At 41.5% G+C, this 14,013-nt stretch overlaps 1 protein-coding gene across 5 annotated transcripts in view; it reads right to left on the reverse strand.

Annotated features, from left to right (window-relative positions):
- si:dkey-237h12.3 (teneurin-3) overlaps positions 1 to 14,013 on the reverse strand; it is a 142,528-nt gene that overhangs the window by 40,245 nt on the left and 88,270 nt on the right. For 2 of the 5 annotated variants that reach the window (XM_010899787.5, XM_020046120.3), the window contains exons 13-17: positions 11,576 to 11,596; positions 10,553 to 10,576; positions 9,630 to 9,776; positions 6,751 to 6,970; positions 4,704 to 4,823 (exon numbers count right to left, since the gene is read on the reverse strand). In XM_010899787.5, the coding sequence (XP_010898089.4) occupies positions 4,704 to 4,823; positions 6,751 to 6,970; positions 9,630 to 9,776; positions 10,553 to 10,576; positions 11,576 to 11,596 (532 nt within the window). The remainder of the gene's footprint in view (positions 1 to 4,703; positions 4,824 to 6,750; positions 6,971 to 9,629; positions 9,777 to 10,552; positions 10,577 to 11,575; positions 11,597 to 14,013) is intronic. The other 3 variants (XM_020046123.3, XM_020046122.3, XM_020046121.3) reach the window with 2 other exon arrangements.

Here is a 14,013-nt window from a genome sequence, read left to right on the forward strand (position 1 = left end):
GGTTTTGTGCCAAAATTGCCTGGTATTTGGAACTGTTCATAATTCCCTCCAGCCTGACTAAGGCCCCGTGTCCAGCTGAAAAAAACAGCCCCAAAGCATGATGCTCCCACCACCATGCTTCACTGTGGGTATGGTGTTCTTTGGGTGATGTGCTTTGTACTTTTTGCACCAAACATACCTTTTGGAATTATGGCCAAAAAGCTCAACCTTGGTTTGATCAGACCATAACACATTTTCCCACGTGCTTTTGGGGGACTTGATGTTTGTTTTTGCAAACTTCAGCCGGGCTTGGATATTTTTCTTTGTAAGAAAAGGCTTCTGTCTTGTCACCCTACCCCATAGCCCATTCATATGAAGAATACGGGAGATTGTTGTCACATGTAGCACACAGCCAGTACTTGCCAGAAATTCCTGCAGTTCCTTGAATGTTGCTGTAGGCCTTTTGGAAGCCTCCCTGACCAGTTTTCCTCTTGTCTTTTCATTAATTTTGGAGGGACGTCCAGTTCTTGGTAATGTCTCTGTTGTGCCATATTTTTTCCACTTGATGATAACTGTCTTCACTGTGTTCCGTGGTATATCTAATGCTTTGGAAATTATTTTGTACCCTTCTCCTGACTGATATCGTTCAACAATGAAATCCCTCTGATGCTTTGGAAGCTCTCTGCGGACCATGGCTTTTGCTTTGAGATGCAACTAAGAAAGTCAGGAAAATGTGTTTGGTTAATTCTGAACACAGCCACATCCCCAGTTATAAGAGGGTGTGCACACTTATGCAACGAGGTTATTGTAAGGTTTTAATTTTTCCCCCTTAAAGATTTCAGTTGGTTTTTCAATTGAATTGTTTACATTATACAGTGGGGAGAACAAGTATTTTGCAGGTTTTCCCACTTACAAAGCATGTAGAAATCTGCATTTTTTTTTATCATAGGTACTCTTCAACTGTGAGTGGCGGAATCTAAAACAAAAATACAGAAAATCACATTGTATAATTTTTAAGTAATTAATTTGTATTTTATTGCATGACATAAGTATTTGATAGATCAGAAAAGCAGAAGTTAATTTGGTACAGAAACCTTTGTTTGCAATTAGAGTGATAATACGTTTCCTGTAGTTCTTGACCAGGTTTGTACACACTGCAGCAGGGATTTTGGCCCACTCCTCCATACAGACCTTCTCCAGATCGGGGCTGTCGCTGGGCAATATGGACTTTCAGCTCCCTCCAAAGATTTTCTATTGGGTTCAGGTCTGGAGACTGGCTAGGCCACTCCAGGTCCTTGAAATGCTTCTTATGGAGCCACTCCTTAGTTGCCCTGGCTGTGTGTTTCGGGTCATTGTCATGCTGGAAGACCCAGCCACGACCCATCTTCAATGCTTTTACTGAGGGATAGAGGTCGTTGGCCAAGATCTCGCGATACATGGCCCCATCCATCTTCTCCACAATACGGTACAGTTGTCCTGTCCCCTTTGCAGAAAAGCATCCCCAAGAATGATGTTTCCACCTCCATGCTTCACGGTTGGGATGGTGTTCTTAGGGTTGTACTCATCCTTCTTCTTCCTCCAAACAATGCAAGCGGAGTTCAGACCAAAAAGCTACATTTTTGTCTCATCAGACCACATGACCTTTTGCATTCCACAACTGGATCATCCAGATGGTCATTGGCAAACTTCAGACGGGCCTGGACATGCGCTGGCTTGAGCAGGGGGACCTTGCGTGCGCTGCAGGAATTTAATCCATGACGGCGTAGTGTGTTACTAATGGTTTTCTTTGAGATTGTGGTCCCAGCTCTCCTCTGGTCATTTACCAGGTCCTGCCGTGTAGTTCTGGGCTGATCTCTCACCTTCCTCATGATCATTGATGCCCCACGAGGTGAGATCTTGCATGGAGCCCCAGACCGAGGGAGATTGACCGTCATCTTGAACTTCTTCCATTTTCTAATAACTGCGCCAACAGTTGTAGCCTTCTCACCAAGCTGCTTGCATATTGTCCTGTAGCCCATCCCCATGTAGCCTTGTGCAGGTCTACAATTTTATCCCTGATGTCCTTACACAGCTCTTTGGTCTTGGCCATTGTGGAGAGGTTGGAGTCTGTTTGATTGAGTGTGTGGACAGGTGTCTTTTATACAGGTAACGAGTTCAAACAGGTGCAGTTAATACAGGTAATGAGTGGAGAACAGGAGGGCTTCTTAAAGAAAAATTAATAGGTCTGTTAGAGCCGGAATTCTTACTGGTTGGTAGGTAATCAAATACTTGTCATGCAATAAAATGCAAATTAACTATTTAAAAATCATACAATGTGATTTTCTGGATTTTTGTTACAGACCTCTAACATGCTTTGTAAGTAGGAAAACCTGCAAAATCGGGAGTGTATCAAATACTTGTTCTCCCCACTGTGGGTCACATTCAAAGTGGAAAAAGTTTCTCATTCTTTTACATAACAAAAACAAGGCATTTTAACAGGGGTGTGTAGACTTTTTATATCCACTGTACATAGCCTTGTTTTACCAACATATTTTTCTGCATAAACATTATTGGAAGAAATCATTTATCTGCATCAACTAAAGGGAAAGAATTAATGCAAAAATGTATTCACTGACTGTGAGATGAAATGTATTTTAACTCATATGCTATGTGTTTGTCCAATGAAATCAGTTATGTTTGCTGTGACTGGTAATCAGAAGGGGGAAAACAATTCTAAATTGTGTGAACCTAACAACTCCCACAACATATTGTGGCTAGCTAGCATCAGTACACCACGTGTCTTGTGGCTATACAAAGGTTTTATTAGGGATTGTGTATACTTTTTAATTCCACACTGATAGGTGTCAAACTAGTTCATTGGCACTACACACCATATCACATACAGACGTGCGTCTGACCCAAGAACTCCCCCTCTAACCCCCCCCCATACCACTCCATCCTTTCCATGCCAGGGGAAGGGAGGGTTCCCAGCTGCAAAAGACTATGCTTTGATGTTGTTCCTGTCCTCTTGACACACTGAGCTGATACGGTGGCTAAGCAACTGCGCTTGTCCTTTAGCATTTACCAGAGGGGAAGCAGGTTGGAGTCCCACACCTACGAGGCTCCTGCTTCATAAGATGGACTACGCCAGTCCCACAGATCACGGATCACAGTCCCACGGATCACAGTCCCACGGATCACAGTCCCACGGATCAAGGATCACGGATCACAGTCCCACGGATCACAGTCCCACGGATCACAGTCCCACGGATCACAGTCCCACGGATCAAGGATCACAGTCCCACGGATCAAGGATCACAGTCCCACGGATCAAGGATCACAGTCCCACGGATCACGGATCACAGTCCCACGGATCACGGATCACAGTCCCACGGATCACGGATCACAGTCCCACGGATCACGGATCACAGTCCCACGGATCACGGATCACAGTCCCACGGATCACAGATCACAGTCCCACAGATCACAGTCCCACAGATCACAGTCCCACAGTCCCACAGATCACAGTCCCACAGATCACAGTCCCACAGATCACAGTCCCACAGATCACAGTCCCACAGATCACGGATCCAGTCCCATAGATCACAGCATATTCAAAGCCTTTTAGTCCAGACAAACTTCAGCCACATATTTTGTTCCCATTGTGAATAAAGCGGTTCCACACATGCCAGTAACACCAGACAGACTATTGTATGATGATACACACCCCAGAGGAGTAGAATGTTTTCCCTGAAATGTATGTACGACTTTGTTAGATAATGAACCACATTACACGGTAATAGCCTGAGAAAATCTGACTGTAATCCTGTGATAGTCCACACTGCTGCCAGCTTGATTCTGCTGTGGCTTATTGGATGCATTTTAAACAGCCTTGGTCTATAAATGGTCCCAACATCTGTGACATTTGCATGAGCTATTGTTGTATGGCACACTGCTCTGTTGTTCCCGTTTTGAATTGTTTTTGGACATGGCTCCATTGATAGATCCGGGAGGCACTTTTATGCCCTAGAGAAAACAACTGCCAGAGATGTCAGGGTCTGGGGCATCCAGCAGGCCAGGGTGGCTATGTCTGGATAAAAAGTCAAGTCCAGTTTTTGTTTATCTTTATTCATAACATATTTAATGGTGTGATTTGGCCCTGTAGGCCAAATAAAGCTTTCCAGTAGGTGTATTAGGCCGCACCACAGCACGCAGTAAATCGCTTTGGAATATTTTCAAAACCTGTAACTGAAAATGTTATTCAAATTCTATTCAAGTTTCAATTGTATTGTCCTTTGAAATAGCGTTATTAATCGTTACACTGAAATGAATCACCCCCACCCAATTGTTTTCAATTGCCGATGCATCTCCTATAGGACAAACTTTCTGGCGGTGGGCAATTGTTCTTTATGCAGTGGTTTATGATAAAAATAAAGCATATATTTATTTAAACACAGCTGATAAACTTCAATTCCCTTTTTTTTGGAGAAAAAAAGAAACGTATTTCCCCCCACAAAAACACACACTTGACCTTAACAGCAATTCTGTGACTTGAATCAGTGTAGTATACCACACGCTGCCACAGAACGTCAAATATCAACTTAAAAATGTCAAAACTGCCAGAAATGTCCTGTAGGCCTAGCAGACCTTAACTGAACCCGCATAAAGGTCAGAGATGGTGTGTGTGTGTGTTTGTGACATATGGTATGTCTGTTGTGTGTGTGCGTGAGCGTGCATCCTCTTACATGCCATCCTGGCGCGTAATCGTGTAGCCGTACTCAGGGTTGTCCCGGAAAGACACGTTCACCCCGATCAGCGGCGTCGCGTCGCCCGTCAGCACCTGACCCCGGACGACTGACGCCAGGCTGTGTCAGTACATAAACACAAAGAGGGTCAGGTAAACAGACAGAATGGGAGACAGAGTCAACGAGCAGTCACGCATTTGTCCTTCCTCAGTTAGGTTACCAGCAGTCTGATTTACTGACCGTTACCAACACTCATGTCATGAAAACAGCAACAGCCTTCCCTATTTAGCACTTTTAAGTGTCCATAACTCATAGGGAATAGGACTCGCCGCCATCAAGGGCCTCTTACATCAAGCAGTTTACACGTAAAAGGTTTTGGGATATTCTACGTGGGTAGCCACTGCCATAGCAATTATTCCACGTACTGTAGGTTGTTCCAGGACCCCACGCACATTCTTGCATTTCTAATCGTGGGGTAATTTGTTAAGTTGGGCAGCAGTCTAAAGGGGGTAAGATGACAAAGGGATGTTTCTTCATCAGCATTTCAGCAAGGCTCGCTTTGGCTTGGAGCAGATTTTCACGAGGTATTCCGCCATTCCATTCATCATTAGCAGTGGACCTATGGGGCACGATGTGTCTCATTTTTGTGGCTTTATCTTTGGGTTATTATTGATATAAGGCAGGGATGATCAACAGCTTTTGCTTCTCAGTTTTCCTGAAATGCGACATGCCTAGCATAACAACTTGTTTTATATTTTGCAGTCTAGGGGATAGAAGCCACTTAGAGCTCTGGAGGTTCAATATACTTCCCTGACTCTACATTAATCTTCTTGAGGATGGCTGACCCCCTAAATAAACATTACCTCAAATCACCTACGTATAACCTTAGAAATTAGCAATGTAATTCACACAGTGCCTTTCTGTCAATGTCTTGCAGTGGTTTCAGTTCACATTTTACTGGGAGATTTCTCATCACAACGCATGTAAGCTATTGTTTTCCTATGAACAACATAGATCACTGCCATGACACCCAAACACACATTGAAAACACATTTCTTCTCTTTGGATCGCTGTTCTCCCCTGCTCTCATTGTAGCATATCTAGACAAAACCAACAATGCTACTGGTGGTGGCATTTTGATTGGCAAATTCATTGGAGTTTTGGTAAGAAAATAACTGCACAATAATACAAACAAGTGAAATAAAATTTATGCATTTACCGTATCAATCTTGTTCACTTTATTTTGCCCAAAATAGCTGTAATTCTATGCTTCATGATTGTAATTTACTTTGTGAAATGTCTCTGTGCATAAATACATAATACCATAATGTCTGCATCAAGAAGAAACGGAACCGCAGTTTTCTAGCCTACCAGTACAATTCCCCCAGCAATCAGGTTGGAATCAGGGTACCAAGGTTCCAAGCGACTAACTATACATTTTTATGTTGAAACCAATATCTTAACAGAGATAAAGCCACAATAATTGCCTCATTCTATATTAATGGCTATTTATATAAGGAATACTCTCAAAGTATTCTGCGAAGTTGAGGGAAATGCTATTCCCAAAGCATTCCACATGCATTTGGCAATTAACATCCTCTCTATCAGTCGCAAAACAAACTCTACTTATGATTCAGAACAGCCGGAGAGAGTGCACTGAGATTCCCGTTGAAGAAATAAATGCAGTGCTACTGAAAAACTTGCTTGCAAATTGATATCAGAGCCCTCTCGTGCTTTATTCATTGGGGATCGTCGTAGCGCTTTATGTTGACGAATGATGACACTTGGTTATTTCCATTACAAGCTTTTATACACCGCTAAGGTGGGGAGCAGCCAATCATTTTGCTTAACATGCAAATCAATAAGAACTTTCTCCCCTTCCTCATCAAGTCAGGGTCCCCAAGCCACAGTGAGTCTCGCAGAAGCAACTCCAGGACAAAATTGCTGCAATTCCATCAACTGAGCTTTATATCAATGATAAAGTACTGACAACTAGTTTTGACATGAGAATTACAATGGTTTTAACACGGCACAAGAAAAGTCTCACCTGCTGTTGAAAGGGTTGTCACCGGGAATCACATGACAACCACCGGGCCCAACCAGGAAGCTGACATGCTCATAAAAGCCCTTGGGGACAGACTGAGTCGAGGATGACCCTTGACCTTTGCTCAGAATTCGTGTGGGGTCTGGGGATCCACGGCAGTAGGGCTGGCTCTGGCAGGAGCTCTGCAAACAACAGTCTGGGTCCATACAGTCCACCAGTCCATCTGTCAGACCAAGATGCAACAGTGTTGACATTGGACAACACCCTAACAGAACTTGGTACACCCTCTGTGAGAACAGATGTGTCTAAAATATTAACACTGTGAGGAGGACCCTCGTACGGTTATATAAAGTTCCTTTGACCTACATTTTCTACGTTTTGTTGCATATTTTGACACCATATGTTGTCAGATCTTGTTTGTGTAAAAAACGTTTACTGCTTTGAAGTTGGTATGGCCAAGCCATGTGAAATAATGTTTGTTTGGTCACTTTCAATTGAACAGTTACATTTCGGTCGCAGTTCTCTTATTATTATTCCAATAATATTGCATTCACTGTAGAGCCTAAACAATAAATGCTACAAACACAAACCAAATTCTCAAATGTCCAGTTTTCATTTTCAATTGATGATAACCTTAAAGCTTTAAAGTTGGTGATACAGCAAGATTGGCTAAACCCTATTGAGTTTTCCTCTATATCCCCGTGGCTCTCATTAAAACCACTGTTAACGTATAATAAGTGTTTAAAATGTGTATTGAAAAAGTTAACAGCATAAAAAAAAAAGATTGAAGTGACTCAAGTTGGGGTACATTTGAACACGGTTTGGAGTTAAATCGCTTCTAGGTGGAGATGCTTGTATAATTCGTAGTTTCATTACCATTAAAGTCTAATGGTACCCATTTTCCACATTGAAAGGCATCACAAGGGCATTTAAATACTCTCCATACAAATAAAACTTCTCAAGCCACCCCATAAGGGGCATTTGAGAGTTGGTTTCGTGTTTCATAGCTCATAGTTGTTAAAGTGGATTGTCATTTATTTATTAGTCCCTAAAGGGGATAGAAGAAATTGAAATAATAGAAAGACTGTAAGAGAATTTTAGAGTCACCCAATAAGACAATGAGAGAAATCTAGAGTTGTGCTTTGCCTTTGGCAAGCACACCTAGTTAAGCGAACCAGAGTGAAAAGAATAAAATGCTTCACATACTTATTGAATTAATTCAATTTAACATCCAATGCCCCCACTGTGAAAAGGTGATTACCCCCTTAACTGACTCAATAACTGGTTGTATCAGTTTAAAGATTACACTCAACCATGGTGGTTAATTAAACAAAAGGTCCAATTGAGATAGGACTTCTAACCCCATCCCTCGTGTGCGCCAGAGAAAGCTGCAATGGCAGCGGCAAAACACATCCTCCAGTAATTTAACGGTGTCTCAACGCTGCCGGAGTGTCGTCGCACTGTTCCACGTAGACCTCAGACTCGGCAATATTGATGTGGAACAGACAGCATTTTTACAACGTGAAATCTTATTAAAAAAAAGTTGAAATACCCACAGTAACAACATGAAACCCTTAGAAAAATGTTCTGACAAGCTTTCATAGAATGTCGATAATGACATAGAGTAAGGATTTCATGAGAATTCTACCAGTGTAGACTGGAAATGGAAACTTATTTGGACATATAACAGACACCATAAGTAAATATAAACTTCAATCTACAATGTCATTCTTGAACTCTACACAGACTTGAGCACCAATCTTAGCTACAGCAGGACAATCAGTGAATTAACAAACTGCTTCACCGAAATGTCTGTTTACACGCAACAGCAAAAATGGGACTTCAATCATAACAAAACCATTCATCACTCCCTCCACTATTTGAACTGTTGACATTCCTAGCAATTTTTTGTACCTATTAATTGAACTGCCAAGCAGTATATTTGTGAATTATATGAATCATTACTTGAAATTCTATTTATTCATACAGCAATACATTTATGTCATGAAAGTTGAGTGAATAAAACATAAAAAAAAGAGAAGAAAGCTGATTTCGCAGCATTAAAAAATTAATTGATATATTTTCCATGTATAACCCCGATTCCAAAAAAGCTGGGATGCTGCAAAAAATGTACATAAAAACAGAATGCAATGTATTGCCAATAATTTATCCCTACATTTAATTGAAAATTATGTTGCCTTCTGTGAAGGCACCATTAATGCTCAACAATATACACAGGTTTTGGAACATTTGGAGCACAGAACATATTTTTCAGGGAAGGCCTTGCTTATTTCAGCAGGACAATGCCAAACCACATTCTGCACGTGTAACAACAGCATGGCTCTGTAGTAAAAGTGTCTGGGCGTTAAACTGGCCTGCATGCAGTCCACACCTGTCACCCATTGAAAACATTTGGCACATTAAGAAATGGCATATACAGCAAAGGAGACCCCGAACTGTTGGGCAGGTGAAATCCTATGTCAAGCAAGAGTGGGAAAACATTTCACTTTTAAAACTACAGCAACTGGTCTCCTCAGTTCCCAAATGCTTACAGAGTGTTGTTAAAAGAGATGATGCCACACCTAAGATTCAACATTTGATGTTGTCTTTACTATTTTCAATTAAATACAAGGATAAATGATTTGCACATCATTGCATTCTGTTCTTATTTGCATTTCACGAAGCATCCAAACTTTTTGTATTATGATTACCTGTTTGCCTGAGATCTGCAATGTACTTAAAAAGATAAATTGATTGATTTAATAATTAAGCAAGCAATTCTTGGTCCGGCCACAACATCGCCATTGGTTTTAAAACTGAACACTGACCAGGCGTTTTTTTTTTTCAGCTATGCTTATTCAAAACACAAATGTTGTTCTTACCCCCCTCATTGTCCTTTCCATCTGAGCAGAGGGTCTCCGTGGCAACATCACAGCCTAGCCCCCTCCATCCTGACTGGCAGATACAGCGCCACCCGACCTGGTCCAGGATGCATCTTCCATTGCTGTTGCACAACCCAGGGCACCCGTCTGCCAAAACAGCCATGTCATATACAAATACTAGCCAATCAGAGAGAGGGCTACAGGTTGAGGGGAGGAGACAACACCTGGTCAGGGGTGGTACAAAGGAACAAAATGAAAAGGACAATATAAAGTGGACAAACCAACAATACGTAGAATTTGGACTTTTGGGTGAGAGGGTGTAAAAATAGTGTAGTTTCACAAGGGTTCCAAAACATTTCAGTTAACTCATAAATGGAAATATTCTTGGCAAACTTATTAAGAATGGATGGAGGTCAACACAGTTCGAGAGCAGTTGTTAGTAATGCAAATACACTTTGCTTGCTCTGCTTTTTTCTAATATGCTGAATAGTCAGTTCTTCTCGTGCTATCTGTGATATTTTCCAAATTCAGCTCTAAAAAACAAGAACGTTAGCGTGATCTAAAACTAGCACAAAACCCGTGTGAAGTTACAATTAGAGACAGCTGTATAAAGGTTTAGACAAAAAGGTACATGGTGGTCTCAACCTCTCTAATTAAGGATATTGCACTTTGTCAGAAGGTGGAACGGAGAAAAGAGCAGACCAGGATGGACTAAAAGCTACATCAGCAAGGACAGGTAAAGGGCCAGAACAGTGTTTGACTCGTTAGGACGGACAGGTATGGAGGTAGTGGGGATCAGGATTCACAATAGAAACAGTGACAGACTGGGACATGTGACATATGGACGCCGTGCTTGGAGTAGAAAACAGAGAGCAGGTGAGTGATTGCTGGTGACAATCTCTCTGGGGTGGTCGTTCCATTACCTTTGTATCCTATCTTGACCGCTCCTATTACCATTGATGAGAGGGAAAACATTTGGAAAACAAAATTACTCATCTACTGCAGGAAAACTTTAGATGACACATCATCTGACTAATGACGGAAAGAAGACTCCCTTCCTCGCGCAAAGATTGTGTCACAATTTGAGGATGCTGCTAATTAAATCCTTTAAAAATCTAATGTTATGTTCTGAAAATAGTGATATTAAAATATCACACTAAACAGAGTAAAAACAGGAGGTATTTAACGGTTTATGACTTTCCAAAATTTTATTATTTATAGGAGTGGCGAAAAAGGTGCTCCAAAAACCACACCAAAGCAGGAAGACGGCATGAACCTTCTATCATAGCATAGCTTGATGTAATGACAAGATCTATACTGTGTTGATTCCTGCCAAAATGTTAGCTTGTCCATGGATAGACGTTTCGGCGTCATCTCAGTGAGGAGTCTGGCGTTTGACTAGCTATCTGAGACATGCACGAGCAGTTACAAGTCCGCTGCTAAGTGGCCGGTGAACCAGACACACACACTATTGTAGTATAGATAAAGCCTGATCTGGAATGTGAAACTAACTGTGAGCTTAAAAAAAGAAAAAAAGTAAATTGTACTTTGCAGGATACTACCCAGGTTGGTTTAGATGTCAGTAGCTTCGGAAAGTGCTGATGAGCCTTCGGTTATCAGTTTGTAGATATAATGTTTCTAGTCTGAGCAGCAATTTCATGTTTTGTCACATTCTGATACTTTTAAAAATGAACGTAACGTCACTCCATTCTGAGGTGAGTTTTTATTACATTTGTCATTTAAGTAATTCAGCAGATACTGTTATCCAGAGCAAATTACAGAAGTCATTAGGGTCACAACAACCGACTTCCCACCTTTTTGGGGATTTGAACCAGCGACCATCAGGATACTGGCTGATAATGCTCTAACCACTTGATAGAGATTTTGGTTGTTACAATTTAATAAATCTGATTTATTAGGAAACAAGACAGAGAAACATATATTACCTGAGACCCTGGAATCCAGAGCTGGTCGGGCAGGGGAAACGGAGAAGGACGGGAGCGGTAGATGGAGAGAGAGAAAGAAAGAGGAAGCCAGAGAGAGAGAGAAAGAAAAAAAGTGAAAAGGGAAAGATAGAAAGAAGGAAGGAGTAGTGGGAGAAAGGAAAAACACAGACAGAGTGAGGAGGAGAGGGAAAGAGGTAGAAAGCAAGAAAGGGAAAAACAGACAAGAAAAAGAGGTAGAGAGACAGAGAGAGACCATATGAGAGAGAAAGAGAGGGCGCAGAACAACAATTAGTTACAGCAGAGAAGACATGGACAACAAGGAGGACACTACTGATCAGTATGAACATGAATGTTTCACAACTGCATGTGTTAGGATCAGCTGACTATAGTTATTTGGCTCGCCTGATAAACGACAATGCAATTCAATGTTGCCAAGGTATATTAACTAAATAGACTAAGATACAGGAAGCAAAGGACTTTAGGTGCAGCTCATGCATGGTTTGGCACCATTTATCACCTGAATAGCTCAATTCTAACCCCATTAGTTTAATAAAAAGGCTCTACTCGAGGGTGAGACTCCAGTTAATCAGCCGAAGTTAGATTAATGATAGAAGGCATGGAGGTGATGCCAAAAATGACAGAATAGGGGATTAAAAGAATAATGCTGGGAGATTAGGATTTCCTAATTTGCTCAGACACTCTTATAATAAAGAAAATGTTGTATCAAATGTTAGCAGCTTGGTCTTTGTTACATACCGGTCGGTTAGTTCTTTCTTTAAAGTTTTATAATACATATTACACCTTATGGTTTTGGGTGCACAGAGTATGAAGTTCTGCTCAGACAAAACAATTGCAATGAGTGGTAATGTTTTGTTTTTTTTCAGATGTGTGTTACAGTAGTTCAGTGTTCGCAGGGCGTCTGTTTATAAGTTTTATGTATAATGCCATTTTTGACGTTTTGTGTGGAACCAAGGAAGAAATGGTGCTGCTTTTGCCAGTAGGTAATCCTAAAATCCCAGTAGGGACATGGTTTTATTCATAACACACATAACAAACAGTCCACATCATGTAAATAACAGTGTACACTATATTCACAAGACAGTTATTTACTGCATTGTTTATTGACAAACACTTGCCTGGCCATTTTATGTTGCGTGTTTAATACTTACTGGAGAGCATTGTAGTGTGAACTTCTGCAATTAGTTATGTTACTAATTATTCACAACTTTACCATTCATGTGGCTTATATGGCTTCTAAAATCCATCCAAGAGCAGCTTTTACTCATCCCAGTAAACATATGAGCATTTCAACCACTTTATCACTGGAACCAAGGATGATAGCGAACTCCCAGGATGACTTGAAAGAAAAAACATTGTTTGGGAAATGTAGAAAAAAAGTGGAATCAAAATGCAAAGCAATAGGAGCGTTGCTTAAGCCTCTAGTTTAAAAACAAGATTGTAACGGGTTCAACAATAGCTTATCCTGGGTAGCAGTCTATTTCAGCCCCTTCGTCAAGGTCTTGCCATGTAATGTGATTACAGACGCTTTCTGGGAATGAAAGTTATGCAGAGAGTCCAACAAGAAAAGAGTAAGCTCCAAGTTCCCGGTAAGAATAGGTAAATGGCTGCCTATTCATCACTGCAGATTTATGGCAAGGAATTTGTTTCCTTATGGGGGTCTTGAACAGGAAGACGCTGAATGGGATGGGTTCTTAGCTCGCACTGAGGCGGCAGAGACTAATAACATCAGGAATGTGACCCCACAAATCACCCTGCGGCAATCTGATTTTTCTCTCCTCACATTTAACCGCCAGTCAGTTCCACTCTCTGGAGGAGACAAGTGCTGATGAGGAGAAAGTCTTGTAACCATGTAATTACGGTTCAAGAGTTTGGGAACACCAGGGTCGTTGTTTCTACGAAAGCCCACTGTTGCCAAGGAAGTTCGGTTGACACGGCAGTGGCGCATCAAGCCAGCAGTTTAACTGCCACCCAGATGAGGCAAAGTGTTGAGGAAGTTGGGTCCAGGAGGTCAAGATGCGCCATTAAAGTGCTCATTATTCTCAATTAACGCAGAGATAAGCTGTCATCTCTTTTCCACTGAGAGAAAGCTGAAATGAGCCCTGGCTTGCCAGTACAGCAGGACAGGAGGTAGGAGGGAAAGGTTCACTGTAAGGCGGATCGGGCGGGTGAAAACGGCATGAGCTCCGGGGCAGGGGAGGTGAAAGGGAGGTGTGAAGGAGACGAAGTCTACAAGAGATGGGGTCAACTGTGTCAACTGTGTCCGTTCATGACTGATACAGCATTTCCGTACATTTATCCAACAGGGTAATTCAACTAGAACTGAAAATGTATAAGAGTGAATCCGGTCAAAACCTTGAATTGAATCATCCCTTCTATTTACAATTCAGGTTGCATAAGGGCGGCATGGATTGAGTGGA

Source organism: Esox lucius, chromosome 4 (genome assembly GCF_011004845.1).
Source record: "Esox lucius isolate fEsoLuc1 chromosome 4, fEsoLuc1.pri, whole genome shotgun sequence".
Classification (NCBI taxonomy): domain Eukaryota; kingdom Metazoa; phylum Chordata; class Actinopteri; order Esociformes; family Esocidae; genus Esox; species Esox lucius.